The following is a 21,230-nucleotide window of genomic DNA, read 5'->3' on the forward strand; positions in this document are numbered from 1 at the left end:
CTAGAATATAAGACATATTTTCAGTTGTTTCACACTTTTTTGTTAAGTATATAATTCCACATGTGTTAATTCATAGTTTTGATGCCTTCAGTGTGAATGTACAATTTTCATAGTCATGAAAATACAGAAAAATCTTTAAATGAGAAGGTGTGTCCAAACTTTTGGTCTGTACTGTATGTCGTGAAGAGGTTAAACAAAACTTACCAGAATTGCTGTAGGAATTTCCCAATGACTTCCAAGATAAAATCAAAATTCGGAACAAAAGCCAGTTGTTGCAGATTTTTGTCAGATTTGAGCTTGTGAAAGTATCCTTTGGGTTATTGGGAGGGAGCATGTGTAGGTGCAATCACAATTATTCAACACGTATTGTAAATTAGGTCTATTAGCAAGATTTACAAATGCAATAAAAAATGCCACTTTTAATTCCTTTGCTAATTTTTGCTCTTTCATTTATTCATCCCTCCCTTTCAAGAGCCGTGACTTTTTCTATTTTTCCCTTGCACAAAGCCATAAGAGGATATTATATTGATTATATGACTTATAGTTTTGAATGACAGCATTAATTTTACCATTTAATGTACTGAAAAATGGTTATTTTTATTATTTATTTTTAAAAAGTGATATAAGGGGAGGAGTGACTTAAAAAAATATAAAAATTATTTATATTTTTAAAAACAAACATTATTTTTTTTTAGATCCCCTTGAGGCTGTGATCTTTTCACAACTTGTTTTATATACTGCAATAACACAGTATTGTAGTATAAATGTAAAATTATGGTCTTATATGAAGTATGGCCTGTGGCTGAGCTTCACAGGAGTACAGAGAGAGCAACATTGGGGACCTTCAGCCCCCAGATGCCAGGGCAACCCATTTGTATCCAGCTATATCATAGTATGGGGCCGATGTGTCTAAAATGACACCCCACCCACCACTTGGATGGCACACTTTCAATACTGTTTTTAGTGACTGACAGAGGCATTTATAAGATTACTAGCAGAAATCGGAGCTAGTTCCTTTTGCTGCTATTAGAGACAGATGCCGGCAGATAGCACTCGATGTGTGACATCAAATATCACATGTGGGAAGGGAGTTAACTACTACTGCAGTCTCAGAATTATTCACTCTTTCATGACCATTCCTCAAAGTGCAAAGGCCACCTGCTCACTAATATTCTTTGGGTTGTGTGCTGCAACAATCTTATTCAAATCACATAAAAAATAAAAAATAATCTACAGGGGTTCAAACTAGGCAACCTATGGCCACTCCAGAATCTTCTTATTCTTGTTTTGAAGGTGGACTTTGAGGTATGCTTATTATCATTGTCCTGTTGGAAGGTCCAATAAAGCCCAAGCTTCAGCTTCCTCACAGAAAGTATAACATTTTCTCCAAAGTATTACTGATACTTGAGTGAATTCATCTTGCACTCCAACCACTGCAGGTTTTCAGTACCAGAAGAAGCAAAGCAGCCCCAGAGCATCACCGAGATCCCGCCATGCTTTACTGTAGGCTTCTCCGAGCCCTCGCCATGCATCACTGTAGGCTTTTTTCCGAGCCCCTGCCATGCTTCAATGTAGGCATCTCCGAGCCACCATCATGCTTAATTGTAGGCAACACCGATCCACCATCATTTTCCACTGTAGGCATCACCAAGCCACCATCATGCTTCACTGTACACAAGTTGTTATTTTCAGCAAATACTTCATTTTTTCTCTTTCAGACATACTGTTAATCCATAGAACCGAACAGAACAGTATCCCAAAAGTTATGTGGTCCGTAAAGGTCTACATCTTGGAGATTGGACATAGAGACCTTCAGAGTTTAGTATGCAGCTTACTGTGCAAAGTAATGCCCCAGAGCCTGCTGCCCTTAAATTTTGCTGCAGGTACTCAGTTTTATGATCTACTCAGGAATCTGATGACATTTGGTGATGACTTCCTCTTTCGGACACATATCCGGTGTTTCTATAACTTTTAAATTATGAAATCTACTTCCCACAGTATCTCTAGCCACTTTCAATTCCTTTTTGAATTTTTTATCCTTTTCCTTGTTTGTGAAAAAGAATGATCCTTTCTCTAAGGGTGCTCTCACATTGCGTTCTGTGTCTCTGTAGGGGCATATGTCTGAAGTCCCCCCCAAAACGTGCATCATTTGTGACGTGTAGTGTTGGTCCACTAGAGGCAGAAACACAGACATAGTAGACTGAACTTGGGTGTCCGCCTCCAGCAGGCGGACACTCCCGAAAATAATGAATGTCAGAGCTCACGTTTGCTCTGTCTGCTTCATTACAGTCTATATATGCATATGCCTGGACTCCGTTTTGCAGGGTATTTCGGGCGTATGCCCCGACGGGGAAACAGAATGCCATGTGAAAGCACCTTTAACTTTTTGGACTTCTCTCTTGACAACCCACGGTTATTAGTCAACTGGAGGTCATTGCCCATGAGGAATATGCTAAGATCCCCCAAGAACATTGCAAGACGCTGGTGTTTGACTATACAAGTCATAACAGCCAAATGTGCTCTAATAAATACTAAACACGCTTGTAACAAAGTGATTTCATTATTCAGAGACTTTCAAATTCAATTTGGCATTTCGTGTTGAGAATCCCCTTGTTACATTTGTTGTGTTGAGCTATTTACATTGTTCTTCTTTGATTGTAGAAACAGTAGAAAGTTTATACAATTTGCTAATGAACCCAATTTGTAATTGCCGTGGAATAATTTTTATTTCAACTGTAATATCATTCAGTTTTGGTACTTACTCCCCATGCCCACATATTCTTAGGGACCCAAGAGGGAAGGTCAGTCATTATAGGGAATCGGATAGGTCTCCATTAATCTTACTTGAACAAATTTTCACTAGTCTTGAATTTTACCTTTGATGAGCTCGGGTTTGTAGACCTTCCTCATTTGCTGCAAGAAGTCATTATAAAAGGGTTCAGCTTGTTCAGAAGGCATGGCCATGTGATAGTCAGGCTTGTTCCCCTTTAAGATACACTGTAGGGTAAACTGGCTGACACACAGCACTTCATATTGCTTGTCCATGACACTTTTAGACCAGTGTTTACCGCTGTCATCTTCGAATATTCGGACATTCAGAATTTTCCTGATTCTGGATAGAAAAAAGATAGCATTTCAATTGCAATGTTAAAAAAAGTAATTTATATATTACTAATGGAATTAAAACTTCATTTTGTCACAATACACCTGCAAAAATATGAAATTATATAACCAGCATTTGAAAAGGGCACCGATTTATGATGAAGCATGTCGGAATGGTTTTTGGACAGTGAAATGTTACTTTGAAGTGTGTACCAAAGTTCTGAAAAGTCTACATACGCAGCATTTTTATATTGTAGCGTTTTAGGGGTCAGTGGTGCCTTTACAAAGAGTAGCGTGGTCTAACAATGACGCGTTTACTATAGACTTATCTACAGGCCTTCCAAAATACTAAAAAAAAAAAAAACCTAAGAACAAAATGTAAAATAAAAATTATTTCCAACAATAAACATATACCACGTCCAATGGAGCCAATTTGGTCTTCTCCAACTAAATAAAAAAAATATGATCCATATTTATAATACAATAGTATATAAAAACCATTACATATTCTTAAAACTCATGAAAAGTTTACACTCATAGGGAACACTACTGCTCTGGACATTTATCTAGTAGTAAATCACACTAGGGGAAATGTAACAAATCTTTTGCAAATGTAGAGTAGTCACTGCTTGCAACCAATCAGGAAACTGTGTTCCATCTTAAAAAGCGCCTCTGAGTAATTAGATCCAGAATTTAATTTGATACTATACAGCTCCAATTTTCCATTGTATTGCTAAATCTCTTGGAAAATCTCTCCTGATATCTATAAGAAAAAAAACGATAAGCAGAGATACAATAGTGTAATATACTTACATATAATCAATATCCTTCTGTGTGTCTTCCACAGAAATTCCCAGAAAAACACAAATACCACGTCCAATGGAGCTGATCTGTTCTTCTCCAACTAAATAAAAAAAATAAAAAAAATATCCAAATATACAGAGGGGAAAATAAGCATTTGATACACTGCCAATTTTGCGTTTTCCCACCTACAAAAGTAAAAAACAGAAAATCACATTGTATGATTTTTACATAATTAATTGCATTTTATTGCATGAAATAAGTATTTGATACAATAGAAAAACAGAACTTAATATTTGGTACAGAAACCAATTACAGAGGTCAGATGTTTCCTGCAGTTCTTGACCAAGTTTGCACACACAGCAGCAGGGATTTTGGCCCTCTCCTCCATAAAGATCTTCTCCAGATCTTTCAGGTTTCGAGGCTGTCGCTGGGCAACATGGAGTTTCAGTTCCCTCCAAAGATTTTCTAGTGGGTTCAGGTCTGGAGACTGGCTAGGTGACTCCAGGACCTTTAAATGCTTCTTACAGAGCCACTCCTTAGTTGCCCTAGCTGTGTGTTTCGGGTCATTGTCATGATGGAAAACCCAGCCACGAACCATCTTCAATGCGCTTACTGAAGGAAGAAGGTTGGTGGCCAAAATCTCATGATACACATAATCCCCTCCATCCTCCTTTAAATACGGTGCAGTCATCGTCCTGTCCCCTTTGCGGAAAAACAACCCCAAAGTATGAAGTTTCCCCCACCATGCTTCACGGTTCAGACTGTGTTCTTGAGTTTGTACTCATCTCTCTTCTTTCTCTAAACAGGGCGAGTGGAGTTGATACCAAAAAGATCTATTTTGGTCTCATCTGATGACATGACCTTCTCCCATGCCTTCCCTGGATCATCCAGATGGTCATTGGCGAACTTCAAACGGGCCTGGAGATGTGCTGGTGTGAGCAGGGGGACATTGCGTGCCTGCAGGATTTTAATCCATGACAGCGTAGTGTGTTACTAATGGTTACTCTTTGAGACTGTGGTCCCAGCTCTCTTCAGATCATTGACCAGGTCCTCCCGTGTAGTTCTATGCTGATTCCTGACCTTTCTTACAATCATCCTTACCCCATGAGGCGAGATCTTGCATGGAGTCCCAGACAGAGGAAGATTGACAGTCATTCTGTGTTTCTTCCTTTTTCTAATAATTGTATCAATAGTTGTTGCCTTCTCAACAAACTGCTTGCCTATTGTCCTGTAGCCCATCCCAGCCTAGTGCAGGTCTACAATTTTGTCCCTGGTGTCCTTACACAGCGCTTGGAGGAGAGGTTGGAGTGTGATTGATTGAGCGTGCGGACAGGTGTCTTTTATACAAGTAACAAGCTCAAACAGGTGCAATTAATACAGGTAATGAGTGCAGAGTAGGAGGGCTTCTTAAAGAAAAACTAACAGGTCTGTAAGAGCCAGAATTCTTGCTGGTTGGTAGGTGATAAAACACTTATTTCATGCAATAAAATGCTAATTTGCTAATTAATTATGTAAAAATCATTCAATGGGATTTTTTTTTTTTTTTTTTTTTTACATTTTGTCTCTCACAGTTGAAGTCTACGTGAGATAAAAATTACAGACTTTTCTATTCTTCGTAAGTGGGAAAACTTGCAAAATCGGCAGTGTAACAAATAATTATCTTCCCCACTGAATATGGCACAAAGAACTCTAAATTCTGGTTCAAATGGTTAATAAAATGTGTTTAACAGCAAATTAGACATTATTCTGGAGTAAAAAGATGCAAAGAAATATTAGATGTAGACAGAAATGCAAAGCACATGTGTAGTAAACCTTTCGCATACTTGTCAACTCTCCCAAAATATCTGAGACACGCCTGAAAAAGTGTAGGCTTCCCATATTCCTGGAAGGGTAGGCATGTCTTCCAAAAAAGATTCCTGTGAGGATTCACAAGGAAACTCAGTCTTGGAGTCCACATGAACTTTAGGAGGGTGCGAACAGTTTCATTGTTCACTGCTCAGTTACCCAGGTATCACTCTTTTTTTTTTCCTAGTGTGGCATTTTGGTGTATACCTTTCTTTACAGACGGGAGCACCAGGTTCCCTTCTTCTACTGGTTAAAGTGTCACCCTGAGCCTCCATTTACTGCCCCTACTACCAGTACCAACTCCTTAGTTCCCCCTGCTTCCAATGTTCCCCCCTCTAGTGCTCCAACTCCCAGTTTTATCTTTCCCTTACTGCTTCCGGCAAGTTTGGGCTCCCGTGATGGTAGTTTGGGTCCCAGTGCTCACCTAGTTAGCAATTGATAGCGCACACCCCATAATAGCAAGTGGCACAATTCACAAGCAAGATCTTCCACATATAAAAAAAAAAAAAATCACAGCACTGGACCGCATCCCGCAGACAGAAGCTGGAGGAGTTGAACTGTGGCAAATGACACCCAAACTATGTGCCCATCTGCAATGTGGACAGACGCATGAAACTCCACATGGACTGCAGTCACGTCTGCTTCATTTAAATGTGACTGGGCCTCATATGGTTGTGTTCATTTGGTCAACAACCGCACATAAGCTAGGTGACAACCAAGATATTATTTCTTACAGGTGCCTAAAGAGTTGTCACTGCTCCATTATTAAAAAGGGTTGCCCACTACTTATTATCCCCTCCCCAATGTATCCCCCCGGGGCCCATAAGTGTTTTTGTAAATACCTTCTGTTGCAGATACTTCCTGTGAGTGGCGCTATCGGTGGCCGCTCACAGGCATCACGTGACCCCCGGCTGCAGCCGGCGCTGACGTCACAAGTCCAGGCTGCAGCCGTGGGTCTCTCTTCCGCGTTCCACGGTGGCTGCTGGGCTCTGGGCGGGGTTATCCCCGCGGGTCATACCCAGCATCCATCGCGCGCGCTCCCTCTCCCCATTCATCGGGAAAGAGCGCGGTGGATGCTGGGTGTGACGCGCGGGGTAACCCCGCCCAGAGCCCAGCAGCCACTGCGGGGACCCCAGCACTGAGTCACAAATAACTTGTCGTGACGTCAGCACGGGGTCACGTGATGCCTGTGAGCGGCCAGTGATAGCGCCGCTCACAGGTAGAACCTGCAACAGAAGGTAAATACAAATATACTTATGGGCCCCGGGGGGATACATTGGGGGCATAATAAAAATTTGTAGCCAACTTCTTTAAGTATGTCAAAATGAAAGCTGGCTGTCACCTTCTGCGGGTTCTGTAATGGTGTCTATACTGGTTATCAACCAGCTTTCCCAGTAAGATGAATGGAGAAGGTGATTTTAAATGTTTCAAAGTGTCAGCTTCTAATGACTGAGCACAAAACAAACCTCCGCCATGGCTGTGCAGATCTGTCCTAGCTGACACATGACTCCTGCCTCCATGGCTGTACAGATCTGTCCTAGCTGACACATGACTCCTGCCTCCATGGCTGTACAGATCTGCCCTAGCTGACACATGACTCCTGCCTCCATGGCTGTACAGATCTGCCCTAGCCGACACATGACTACTGCCTCCATGGCTGTACAGATCTGCCCTAGCTGACACATGACTCCTGCCTCCATGGCTGTACAGATCTGCCCTAGCTGACACATGACTCCTGACTCCATGGCTGTACAGATCTGCCCTAGCTGACACATGACTCCTGCCTCCATGGCTGTACAGATCTGCCCTAGCTGACACATGACTCCTGCCTCCATGGCTGTGCAGATCTGCCCTAGCTGACACATGACACCTGCCTCCATGGCTGTGCAGATCTGCCCTAGCTGACACATGACTCCTGCCTCCATGACTGTACAGATCTGCCCTAGCTGACACATGACTCCTGCCTCCATGGCTGTACAGATCTGCCCTAGCTGACATATGACTCCTGCCTCCATGGCTGTACAGATCTGCCCTAGCTGACACATGACTCCTGCCTCCATGGCTGTACAGATCTGCCCTAGCTGACACATGACTCCTGCCTCCATGGCTGTACAGATCTGCCCTAGCTGACACATGACTCCTGCCTCCATGGCTGTACAGATCTGCCCTAGCTGACACATGACTCCTGCCTCCATGGCTGTACAGATCTGCCCTAGCTGACACATGACTCCTGCCTCCATGGCTGTACAGATCTGCCCTAGCTGACACATGACTCCTGCCTCCATGGCTGTACAGATCTGCCCTAGCTGACACATGACTCCTGCCTCCATGGCTGTACAGATCTGCCCTAGCTGACACATGACTCCTGCCTCCATGGCTGTACAGATCTGCCCTAGCTGACACATGACTCCTGCCTCCATGGCTGTGCAGATCTGCCCTAGCTGACACATGACTCCTGCCTCCATGGCTGTACAGATCTGCCCTAGCTGACACATGACTCCTGCCTCCATGGCTGTACAGATCTGCCCTAGCTGACACATGACTCCTGCCTCCATGGCTGTACAGATCTGCCCTAGCTGACACATGACTCCTGCCTCCATGGCTGTACAGATCTGCCCTAGCTGACACATGACTCCTGCCTCCATGGCTGTGCAGATCTGCCCTAGCTGACACATGACACCTGCCTCCATGGCTGTACAGATCTGCCCTAGCTGACACATGACTCCTGCCTCCATGGCTGTACAGATCTGCCCTAGCTGACACATGACTCCTGCCTCCATGGCTGTACAGATCTGCCCTAGCTGACACATGACTCCTGCCTCCATGGCTGTACAGATCTGCCCTAGCTGACACATGACTCCTGCCTCCATGGCTGTACAGATTTGCCCTAGCTGACACATGAGACCTGCCTCCATGGCTGTACAGATCTGCCCTAGCTGACACATGACTCCTGCCTCCATGGCTGTACAGATCTGCCCTAGCTGACACGACTCCTGCCTCCATGGCTGTGCAGATCTGCCCTAGCTGACACATGACACCTGCCTCCATGGCTGTACAGATCTGCCCTAGCTGACACATGACTCCTGCCTCCATGGCTGTACAGATCTGCCCTAGCTGACACATGACTCCTGCCTCCATGGCTGTACAGATCTGCCCTAGCTGACACGACTCCTGCCTCCATGGCTGTGCAGATCTGCCCTAGCTGACACATGACACCTGCCTCCATGGCTGTACAGATCTGCCCTAGCTGACACATGACTCCTGCCTCCATGGCTGTACAGATCTGCCCTAGCTGACACATGACTCCTGCCTCCATGGCTGTACAGATCTGCCCTAGCTGACACATGACTCCTGCCTCCATGGCTGTACAGATCTGCCCTAGCTGACACATGACTCCTGCCTCCATGGCTGTACAGATCTGCCCTAGCTGACACATGACTCCTGCCTCCATGGCTGTACAGATCTGCCCTAGCTGACACATGACTCCTGCCTCCATGGCTGTACAGATCTGCCCTAGCTGACACATGACTCCTGCCTCCATGGCTGTACAGATCTGCCCTAGCTGACACATGACTCCTGCCTCCATGGCTGTGCAGATCTGCCCTAGCTGACACATGACTCCTGCCTCCATGGCTGTACAGATCTGCCCTAGCTGACACATGACTCCTGCCTCCATGGCTGTACAGATCTGCCCTAGCTGACACATGACTCCTGCCTCCATGGCTGTACAGATCTGCCCTAGCTGACACATGACACCTGCCTCCATGGCTGTACAGATCTGCCTCCATGGCTGTGCAGATCTGCCCTAGCTGACACATGACTCCTGCCTCCATGGCTGTACAGATCTGCCCTAGCTGACACATGACTCCTGCCTCCATGGCTGTACAGATCTGCCCTAGCTGACACATGACTCCTGCCTCCATGGCTGTACAGATTTGCCCTAGCTGACACATGACACCTGCCTCCATGGCTGTACAGATCTGCCCTAGCTGACACATGACTCCTGCCTCCATGGCTGTACAGATCTGCCCTAGCTGACACATGACTCCTGCCTCCATGGCTGTGCAGATCTGCCCTAGCTGACACATGACACCTGCCTCCATGGCTGTACAGATCTGCCCTAGCTGACACATGACTCCTGCCTCCATGGCTGTACAGATCTGCCCTAGCTGACACATGACTCCTGCCTCCATGGCTGTACAGATCTGCCCTAGCTGACACATGACTCCTGCCTCCATGGCTGTACAGATCTGCCCTAGCTGACACATGCCTCCATGGCTGTACAGATCTGCCCTAGCTGACACATGACACCTGCCTCCATGGCTGTGCAGATCTGCCCTAGCTGACACATGACTCCTGCCTCCATGGCTGTACAGATCTGCCCTAGCTGACACATGACTCCTGCCTCCATGGCTGTACAGATCTGCCCTAGCTGACACATGACTCCTGCCTCCATGGCTGTACAGATCTGCCCTAGCTGACACATGACTCCTGCCTCCATGGCTGTACAGATCTGCCCTAGCTGACACATGACTCCTGCCTCCATGGCTGTACAGATTTGCCCTAGCTGACACATGACTCCTGCCTCCATGGCTGTACAGATCTGCCCTAGCTGACACATGAGACCTGCCTCCATGGCTGTACAGATCTGCCCTAGCTGACACATGACTCCTGCCTCCATGGCTGTACAGATCTGCCCTAGCTGACACGACTCCTGCCTCCATGGCTGTGCAGATCTGCCCTAGCTGACACATGACACCTGCCTCCATGGCTGTACAGATCTGCCCTAGCTGACACATGACTCCTGCCTCCATGGCTGTACAGATCTGCCCTAGCTGACACATGACTCCTGCCTCCATGGCTGTACAGATCTGCCCTAGCTGACACATGACTCCTGCCTCCATGGCTGTACAGATCTGCCCTAGCTGACACATGCCTCCATGGCTGTACAGATCTGCCCTAGCTGACACATGACTCCTGCCTCCATGGCTGTGCAGATCTGCCCTAGCTGACACATGACACCTGCCTCCATGGCTGTGCCGGCTGACAGGAAGGAAGTTCCCTGCCGCACTGCATTGGGAGGAGACTCTATGATCACACACGAGTGACAGAACTCATCCCTGTGCACAGTACATCCGCGTGCCTGACCTGCAGGCTAGTGGCCAGCACTTACCAGTAACACTAGCCTTAGTGACCCTTTGGATTACAGCTCTCATTGTGCTCTGCTTGGGGAGTAGAAAGGAGCAGACGGTTCGAGCTATCAACTCGCAGCACCTCCGTTTCCTACAAGTAGCTTTGGTGTTCTGGCGCCCTCTGGTGGCTACTATTGATAATTACAGGCTCATAGCATTGTATGTACAGAAAGGAGCAGTCATTACTTGTGAGGGAGTAAAACATATGCTGGCAGAAATTATACGCGATACGCGTGGGGTCCGGACCCTGCCTCATCATCATGCCTCTGTATATTACACTGCGCTTTTTGCCATGGCATCCTGACCATCCAGGGTCAGTAGGTAATCCTTACTGGGCTGATCTATGCCATCTTCTGACCTTCCATTTGGGATCTGTACTATTTGATATGGGTGCCCATATTTCTATTCTATTCTTTAACCACTAGGCTCTTTTTTTACCAGCCTGAAGTCGTATTCCTTATACATAACTGTGATCATACAGGCAGGTGATTAGTACTCAGTAGGTTGTGTATCATCAGACACATTGGATACCATGGCTCTGGGCATCCTATGAGGCTGCAGCTATGATCTCAGGGCATGGTTTATGTACCAGTGTTACTACCTCCAGCAGCATCCTTTAACGGAATCCTACGTACCTATGTATATGAAGTTTATGGTCAGTTTATTATACTGAATAAGTTGTAACATTTTCTTTTCTGGTCACAGTAGATGCATTATACCAAGCATAGGAAAGGGAAAAAGGAGCGTCAGCTCACTGGTGAATAAAGCAGTCCTTTGTTGAGAATGATAACGCGCGGAGACGCCCTGATTCGGGTTGGGCAAATTCACAGAGAAAAAGAGGAAATGTGCAGCAATAAAATAAAAGTATTTTCCTTTATTGACTTCTTTAAAATTATCCTGAATAGGACAAACCACACCAACACACTACAGCTTGATCTACGCGTTTCAACTTTAGCAAGTCTTAGTTATGACTTAGTAGATGCATTAGTGCAAGAGGAATATGTTGTCTTCAGAGGTTCTTGACATACATATTTTTGCTGATATTGCATTCTGTAATTGTTGAGGCAAGGTTGTTGGTAGTGTTGAGCCACCCCCGTAGTGTTCGAGTTCGGTTCGGTTCGGTTCGTCGAACACCCATGTGTTCGCCGAACTGTTCGTCGAACTGTTCGTCGAACACCTTCGAACACCGTTAAAAACAATGGCAGGCAAACAAAAACACATAGAAACACATAGAAAACACCTTCAAAGGTGTCCAAAAGCTGACAAACTGCTCAGAAGACACAACTAACACATGGAAAAGTGACAAGTACATATAGTCATGCGAAAAGAAAAGAGGTGGAGGAGTAAAAGGAGGGGGAGACACAGATATAGGCATGTCATGCCCTTCTAAAATCCAAAAAGTGAGAAGCCGAGACGGCCAGTCCGCTCCTGCCCGTGCCACCTCCGTGTCGCCGGGTTTGTGCCAGAGCCGCGGTGAACCCTGACGGCCAGCCCCCCTCTCCCAATACTGGTGCCTGTCCGCTGGTGGGTCGAGAGAGCCCCCCTGTGGTGGAGGCAGCTCTAAGCTTTTTAATTTAAATTGTCCCTCTAATTTGAATGAATACACTTTAAATCCATTTACAAGGATCTATTGGAGGGCAAGTCTCATGCCAGCAGCCGCGTAATTCCAGCTCCAGTAGCGTCCACTAAAGCTGCTGCAGTTAAAAAGCTTTTATAAGGATCGAGCTCGGCTGTCCACCGCAAGGCATCCTAGTGCCAGTCCCAGCCCCTATGCCTTGGGGTGCCTCCTGATGCTCTTCACTGAGTATCCCGTGGTCCCGAAGCATTTCCTTTGAAAAAATTAAGTGTCCAAACTACAGGTGGTGTAGCTTGCTTAACAGCCGGGATAATCCGCTGACTAGCAGACACTGCTACTAGGCACAAAGTATTTCCTGGGCTAGATGCAGTTAAAAATTTGTAAGTAGATACTCTCGTTGGATGCTGAGAAAGCATTCCATAGAGTCTCCTGGCACGCCATATATGATTCTCTTAAAAAGCTTGGGGTAGGGGTCTAGGGGACCCTTTTATAGCCAAAATCACGGCCCTGTATCACAATACGTCACCTAGGCTGAAGATAAATGGAACTGTAGCACCGAGGGCTCGGTTGCTACAGACGTATTGCACCTCACCCAGAGGTGTGATATCTCACTCTCAGATAAGGATGGAGTGTGGATCAGGACCCGACACCTGCATGCATTACACCACATTGCCGTGGGGCAGGGCGACCAATATGCCCCTGAGATGGGCACGACAGTCCCTGTCCCTGGCTGGAGTGGGGGGAGGGAACACTGAGGAAGGGGAACCCTGCAGTGCAGGAGCAGGGAGGAAGCAGTTCCTGGGTGCATTGAGAAGGGAGTATAAAAGGTGGGCACCATCTTAGTTCAGTGCAGAGAAGTCTGAGCAGAAGTGGCAGGGAGCAGGGGCTCTGCATGAGCTCTGCTCCAGAGGCGGGCCTAGTAACAGAGGCCCAGGCCTGCAAGAGGGAGAAGGAAGGAAGAGGAGCGGAGAAGGCTCCAGGAACGAGGAATGAAGGGATCCCAGGGGTGCGGACGGGCGAGTCGCCACCGCACGCCCGAATCCACCTGCGTGGAGGGGTCAGGCCAAAGGGGGAGACCGGTCCCCGAACTAGTGGAGGCAGGAAACGACCCTCAGCTAGAAACCGGAGGCTCTGACATTTTATGTGGCGCAGCCCCTTGCTCCACCCGCTAGGAAGGCACCACATAGGGTCAGGGAAACTGGCGCCAAGTTTACCAAGAGGAGGCCCGAGGCAGCCGGACAGAAGTGTTGGTAAGAAAGGCCAGACAAAGGACACACGAAGGGGGTCCTGTGAAGCGCTCCAAAGTTATCTGGGAGTTGTCTGAGCCCCTCACCTGGTGAGCACAGTACGACGTGGGCAGCCGTTACCTGCAGACGTGGTCTGGATAATAAGAACTGTGAGTAAAGGCCCTGAACTGCATCACTGACTCCGTGTCGTTACTGCTGCTGCCCTGCACCATCACCCCCATCCTCCGCATACACTGCCCTGAGGCTATACTCCTCCCGTGGGAAGTTATGCTACGCTCTGCTGCACCCACAACACCAGCCTTAGCGGTCTGCCCTGTAGCGGCGGTTCACTCTGACCGCAATCCACGGGTGGCGTAGTCGGACATTTAAACATCAAAACCACATAAATAGTTCCGCCACTGGTTTGACCGCCCTGAGCCACGGAACCGGATCGCCGCCACGAAGACTACAACCACCAGCATCCACCAAAAAGGGTCCGGCTCCGGGTGTCCCAAGGCCCAGGGGGTGCGTCAGAACATTTTCATCACCTTTCACAATCACCAATGGGACAAGGCAGGGATGTCCTCTGTCCCCTCTCTTATACATCCTAGTGACGGAGCACCTGCTCTCATCAATTCGCCATAACCCCAATATTAGGTGGATTGAGGTGGGAGGCACCGAGTACAAGTGCTCTCTATTTGCTGATGATGTCCTAGTATATATCACTCAATCACATATATCCATCCCTGCTGTTATGGCTGAAATAGATCACTTTGTTACATGGTAAAATTTTAAAATCAATGCAGCGAAGTCTGAGGCCCTCGATGTCTCCCTCCCTAAATCCATATAGGATTCCATCCAGTCCAACTTTCCCTTTGCCTGGCCCTCACAGGGTATCAAATACTTAGGAATTCCTATTCATAGAGACCTCTCCCATCTATGTTATCTTAATTTTGGGCCCTTTATTGAACAATTCCATACAGACCACGGTTGGCAAGTTAGAACTGTAAGATTCACTACGTGAACCACTGGTGTTTTGTGGAAAAGCACATGTACACCGCGTTCCAAATTATTATGCAAAAAGTGTTTAGGAGTGATAAGGGAAGAATTTGTTTGTTTGTCAGTTAAACTCATTGATGGTGATGTGTGTCAGGGCTCTTTATATCACTGTAAGCAATTGCAGACACCTGTGCTAATTAGTTTGGCAGGTGTGTCCAATGAAAGGCAAGACTACTTAAGAAGGCTCTCTCACATTATTAAGCAGCCTACATTTTCTGCCAAAATGGGAAAGAAAAAGGATGTGTCGGCTGCTGAGAAGCAACAAATTGTGGAGTGTTTAGGTCAAGGCATGACTACAATCAACATTGTGCGATGATCAGGATGAAGTGTCTTGGCAATCAAGAAGTATGTAGCTGATTCACAGTACACACGTGTGCGTGCTGATAAGGGCAAATTGAGGACTCTTTCCTACAGGCAATTACGTCAGGTTGAAAGAGCAGCGGCAAAAAAGCCTTGTCATAGCAGCAGACAAGTTTTTGAAGCTGCTTGTGCCTCCAACGTCCCCCGAACAACAAGATGCAGGGTCCTTCAGAGGTTTGCAGCTGTGCATACGCCATCCTGTCGACCTCCTCTATCCACTTCACACAAGCAGAAACGGCTCCAGTGGGCCAAACATTACATGAAGACTGATTTCAAAACTGTTTTGTTCACGGATGAGTGCCGTGCAGCGCTCGATGGTCCAGATGAATGGAGTGGAGGATGGCTGGTTGATGGACACCCCACGCAAACACGGCTACAGCGCCAACAAGGAGGAGGTGGAGTAATGTTTTGGGCTGGAATCATGGGGAGAGAGATTGTCGGCCCCTTTAGGATCCCTGAAGGCGCTAAAGATGAACTCCATAATGTATGTGGATTTTCTCAAACAGCACTTCCTGCCATGGTTCAAGAAGAAGAACCGTGTATTTCACAGCAAGATCATTTTTCTGCATGATAATGCACCATCTCATGCTGCACATAAAACATCTGCATCTCTGGCTGATATGGGCATAAAAGGGGACAAACTTATGGTGTGACCCCCATGCTCCCCTGACCTCTACCCCATTCAGAACCTTTGGAGCATCATTAAAAGGAGTGTCTATGATGGCGGGAGGCAGTTCACATCTAAGCAACAGCTCTGGGAGGGTATTCTGTCCTCATGCAAAACAATTGAAGCAGAAACCATCCAAAACCTGACAAATTCAATGGACGAGAGAGTTCAGAAGCTCCTTTCGAACAAGGGGTCCTATGTGAAAATGTAACATCACCTAGAATAAAGTTTTGAGTTGAAAACTGTTTGATTTCAGTTTCTAACAACCTGCTAATGCTTATAATTTCAAAAATGACCATTTTTTTGGTCTTTATTAAAATGAAAAGGTTGATCGAAAAGTTTGGGGGATCTAAGAGTGTGGCAACCCAGTAGTCATGATTACTTCGAATTCTGACAATATGAGGGTCATGCTGCAGGTAGTGCAGCAAGAAGGCACTTATGTGTCTTGCACATCTCGGAGCCCCAAAATTATTTTCCGGGCTAGATGCAGCTAAAAATTATTTTTAATTTTAAATCTGGTGAAGCTTATTATAGATGGCCTAATAGGATCAGTGCTGCACACTGCTACAAAGCCCAAATTATTTTCCAGTCAAGATACAGATAAACATGATTAGTAATTTGAAAGCTTAAAACAGTTGGTAGGGTGATTTTAACCAATCATCAAGCTTTTACTCTCCCCAGGATGACACAGGGGTAGAAAAGTCGTTTCGGATCCATGATTTGTTCATCTTTATGAACGTGAGTCTGTCTACATTATCAGTGGAGAGCCGCGTGCGCTTATCTGTCAGCACACCACCAGCAGCGCTGAACACACGTTCAGACAGAACGCTGGCTGCGGGGCATGACAAGATCTCCAAGGCGTAAGTGGCTAGCTCCGGCCATTTATCCAGATTGGAAGCCCAAAAAGAGCAAGGGTCCAGTGACACAGTCGTGGCTTCAATGTTTACTTGGAGATACTCCTGTACCATCGTCTCTAGGCGTTGACTATGTGTCAGACTTCTTGTCTCCTGTGGCCTTGCAAAGGATGGGCTAAAAAAGTGGTGAAATGATTCCGCAAAATTGATGTTACCAGCAGATACTGTGGTTCTGTTACGGTTTGAGTGCTGAACACTTGACGGTCCCACGGTTGGCAAGTTGGAACTGTGAGATTCACTACGTGCACCACTGGTATTTTGTGGAAAAGCACATGTAAGATTCTGCAACAGTCTCTGCTGATACTCCTGCATGCGTGCATCCCTTTCTATGGCAGGAATAATTTCTGCAAATTTACTTTTGTACCGGGGATCTAACAGTGTGGCAACCCAGTAGTCAGGATTATTTCTAATTCTCACAATTCGAGGGTCATGTTGCAGGTAGTGCAACAAGAAGGCACTCATGTGTGTTGCGCATCCAGGAGCACCAAGTCCCTGTTGTGTTGGTGGCGAGGTAACAATCATGCTTCCTTCCTCTGTCCTCTCCCCCCAACCTCGCACAACAGAAATGTGATCAAGGTCTCCCTCATCTGATGAGTCTTCCATCAGTTCGTCCTCCACTTCTTCCTGGGCTCCTGCACCTTCCTCACTAGTTTGGCTGCTACCATGCGCCCTGGTAAAATCATCTCCCCCACCCTCACATGCCTGCCGCCTTGGTGCTGCCGACCGTCTGGACCTTGCAGATGTTAGCCCTTCCGCATACAACTCCTCCTCCTCTACTTCCTCCACCTCCTCTTGTGCCACCACCTGACTCCGAATTCTGTTTAACATGTGCTCCAGCATGTAAATCACCGGAATAGTCATGCTGATAATGGCATCGTCAGCACTAAACATCTTCGTCGCCATTTCAAAACTGTGCAGAAGGGTGCATAGGTCCCTGATCTGAGACCACTCCTCCAGCGTGATTTGCCCCACCTCTGAATCTCGTTGGCCCAGGCTATACGTCAGAACGTATTGCACCAGGGCTTGTCGGTGCTGCCACAGTCGCTGCAACATGTGCAGAGTTGAATTCCACCGGGTAGGCACATCGCATTTTAGCCGGTGAAGTGGCAGGCCCAACGACTTCTGTAGAGATGTAAGTCGCTGAGCTGCGGGATGCGAACGGCGGAAGTGAGCACACAGCGACCGTGCCCTCTGCAGAAGGCCATCTAGTCTGGGATAGTGGGCTAAAAATTGCTGGACAACCAGGTTCAACACGTGAGCCATACAAGGCACGTGTGTGACATTGCCCCGGCGAAGGGCCGCACCCAGGTTTGCAGCATTGTCGCACACGGCCTTCCCTGGTTTCAGGTCCAGTGGAGACAACCATTCATGAAATTGGTTCTCCAGAGCTGACCACAACTCCTCAGCTGTGTGACTCACATTTCCCAGACATTTCAATGTAAAAACCGCCTGATGACGTTGAGCCCTACTGCCAGCATAGTAAGGAGGTGTGCAGGATCCCTTCTGCGCAGTTAGAAAGCTTGTGGCATGACCAGACAGGCTTTGGGTGCAGGTGGAAGACTGAGAGGAGGTTGAGGAGGCAGAAGCAGTGGAGGAACTTTGACATAAAGAGGATTGACGCACAACTCGTGGGGACGGCAAGACTTGGACAGCAGCCCCTTGTCCTGCTGTCACCATAGTTACCCAGTGCCCAGTCAGCGACATGTAACGCCCCTGTCCATGCCTACTCGTCCAAGTGTCTGTGGTGAAATGCACCCTGTCACACACAGAGTTTCTCAAAGAAGCGGTGATGTTGTGTGCGACATGCTGGTGGAGCGCAGGCACACCTTTCTTTGAGAAGTAGTGCCGACTGGGCATCTGGTACTGGGGCACTGCGACGGACATAAGGTCTCAAAAATCCTCTGTGTCCACCAGGCGGAAAGGCAGCATTTCTGTAGCCAAGAGCTTGCAGATGGTGAAATTCAACCTCTTAGCTTTCTCATGGCTAGGAGGAAATGGTCTTTTACTTGTCCACATCTGAGGGACCGAGGGCTGGCTATTGTGCTTAGATGGGGTTGATAAGGGTGTCCCCGGCAAACTGCCGGTCTGTGAGGAAGATGCAGGCGGACATGTTAGGTTGCCTTGATCCAAAGGTGGTGCTATCGATGTCGGACAGCGCTCAAGACCAGCTGGTGTTACCACCTCCAAAGAAAATGATGACCTGCCAATCACGCTGGCTGTTGCGGGTAAAGAGGTGGCAGGTCTGCGCCCCAAAACAGGTGTGACTGCTGTCCCCCCAGTCACAGAGGATGAAGAGGCCGCGGATGCACAAGATATGGCAGACGGTGGTTGGCCCGGCCGGCTAGGCCGCATTGTAGCACACTGAGCTTCCCACTGCAACTTATGCTTCATGTCCATGTGCCGGTTCATGCATGAAGTACTCAAACTATGTATTTTTTGGCCTCTACTTAGCTTTTGCTGACAAATGTTACAGATAACACGAGTTGGGTCATCTTTATCGATCTGAAAAAATGCCCAGGCTATGCAAGGCTTAGCACCCATGCGACCTGAAGAGCCACCACGACTTGTGGTGAGAGGCAGAGTTGTGTTTGAGGATGCAGTTGTTGACGTGCTTCCAGTACTACGTCTCTGTCCAGGAAGGCGCAACCTGACCTCGTCGTCACTAGCATCTTCCTCCACCTCCTCTGCTGACCTCATCTCTTGGCTGACTGTGGGTTGACAGTAAGTGGGATCTCCGACCTCATCATCATCACCCTGTGCGTTATCACACCCGTCGTCCTCAGAGCCAACCTGTTCCTGCCCTGACAAAAAACTAAAGTTGTCGCTCCAATCAGGTATTTGAGTCTTATCATCGTCTTCCTCATTGTCTCCACCAACAGGAGTTACAGTTTGGGAATGAGGGTCTACATTATGGTCAGAACCTTCTGCGTCTGGTCCTGGATCCGACTCATAAAGATTCTGGGCATCAGTGCAGATCATTTCCTCGTCTGGATTCACAGAAGCGCTGGAGTCGACCTCTGATTCCCAGGCTATAGTATGAGTAAACAGCTCTGCAGACTCAACCATCTGTTCTACCTCATACTCAGACGGGCAGCTGGAGATTTGGGAGCTGTGAGGAAGCAAGTGCGATTGGGGTGACACCTTTGAGGACTGGAGTATTTGTGATGTTGAAGTTGATGTGGAGGAGAGCCCACTTAAAGGAGCACTTGATATCCGTTGAAGCACCTGCTGTTTTTGTGCCTCATCTGGAATTTGTAGCGATTGGCGTGGCCGTAAGAAAGGGATCTTATCACATTGTCCGCTAAAAGAAGTAGACATTTTAGTTTGGCTGGAAGATGGTCTTTCTTCTGCACCTACCCCACGGACACAACCTTTTTTCCCCTTCCCAACACGCCTATTCCCCTTTCCACCAGCAGCAGGCCTTTTTCCACTCATTTTGGTGGTTAACTAATTCACAACTCTGGAGTTGTTTGCACAAAAAAACAATGGATGGTAACCGAGCAGAGCTGAGTGGCCAAACTGTGGTATTAGGCCAAAACTATTGGCTGGGTTAGATGCAGAAAAAAATTATTTTTAATTTGCAACCTGATGGAGGTCAGTATAGATGGACTAATAGACCAAGTCCCACACACCGCTAGAAGCCCAAATATTTTTTCAGAGCTAGATGCAGAAATTTTTTTTATTCAATTTGCAACCTGATGGAGGTCAGTATAGATGGACTAATAGACCAAGTCCCACACACTGCTAGAAGCCCAAATATTTTTTCAGAGCTAGATGCAGAAAAAAATTATTTTTAATTTGCAACCTGATGGAGGTCAGTATAGATGGACTAATAGACCAAGTCCCACACACCGCTAGAAGCCCAAATATTTTTTCAGAGCTAGATGCAGAAAAAAATTATATTCAATTTGCAACCTGCTGGAGGTCAGTATAGAAGAACTAATAGAACAAGTCCCACACACTGCTAGAAGCCCAAATATTTTTTCAGAGCTAAATGAAGAAAAAAATTATTTTTAATTTGCAACCTGATGGAGGTCAGTATAGATGGACTAATAGACCAAGTCCCACACACTGCTAGAAGCCCAAATATTTTTTCAGAGCTAGATGCAGAAAAAAAATATTTTTAATTTGCAACCTGATGGAGGTCAGTATAGATGGACTAATAGAACAAGTCCCACACGCTGCTAGAAGCCCAAATATTTTTTCAGAGATAAATGAAGAAAAAAATTATTTTTAATTTGCAACCTGATGGAGGTCAGTATAGATGGACTAATAGACCAAGTCCCACACACTGCTAGAAGCCCAAATATTTTTTCAGAGCTAGATGCAGAAAAAAATTATTTTTAATTTGCAACCTGATGGAGGTCAGTATAGATGGACTAATAGACCAAGTCCCACACACCGCTAGAAGCCCAAATATTTTTTCAGAGCTAGATGCAGAAAAAAATTATATTCAATTTGCAACCTGCTGGAGGTCAGTATAGA

General features: G+C 46.7%; 1 protein-coding gene across 1 annotated transcript in view; it reads right to left on the reverse strand.

The window, feature by feature from the left end:
* The window catches only part of DTD1 (D-aminoacyl-tRNA deacylase 1), a 151,743-nt gene extending 140,702 nt beyond the window's left edge, over window positions 1-11,041 (reverse strand). The window contains exons 1-3 of the mRNA XM_073672471.1: window positions 10,925-11,041; window positions 3,916-4,006; window positions 2,877-3,112 (exon numbers count right to left, since the gene is read on the reverse strand). Of these exons, the coding sequence (XP_073528572.1) occupies window positions 2,877-3,112; window positions 3,916-4,006; window positions 10,925-10,967 (370 nt within the window). The 5' untranslated portion in view covers window positions 10,968-11,041. The remainder of the gene's footprint in view (window positions 1-2,876; window positions 3,113-3,915; window positions 4,007-10,924) is intronic.
* Window positions 11,042-21,230: the final 10,189 nt, after the last annotated feature.

Source organism: Phyllobates terribilis, unplaced genomic scaffold, assembly GCF_046119375.1.
Source record: "Phyllobates terribilis strain yellow unplaced genomic scaffold, ASM4611937v1 Scaffold_3__8_contigs__length_932513732, whole genome shotgun sequence".
NCBI classification, from domain to species: domain Eukaryota; kingdom Metazoa; phylum Chordata; class Amphibia; order Anura; family Dendrobatidae; genus Phyllobates; species Phyllobates terribilis.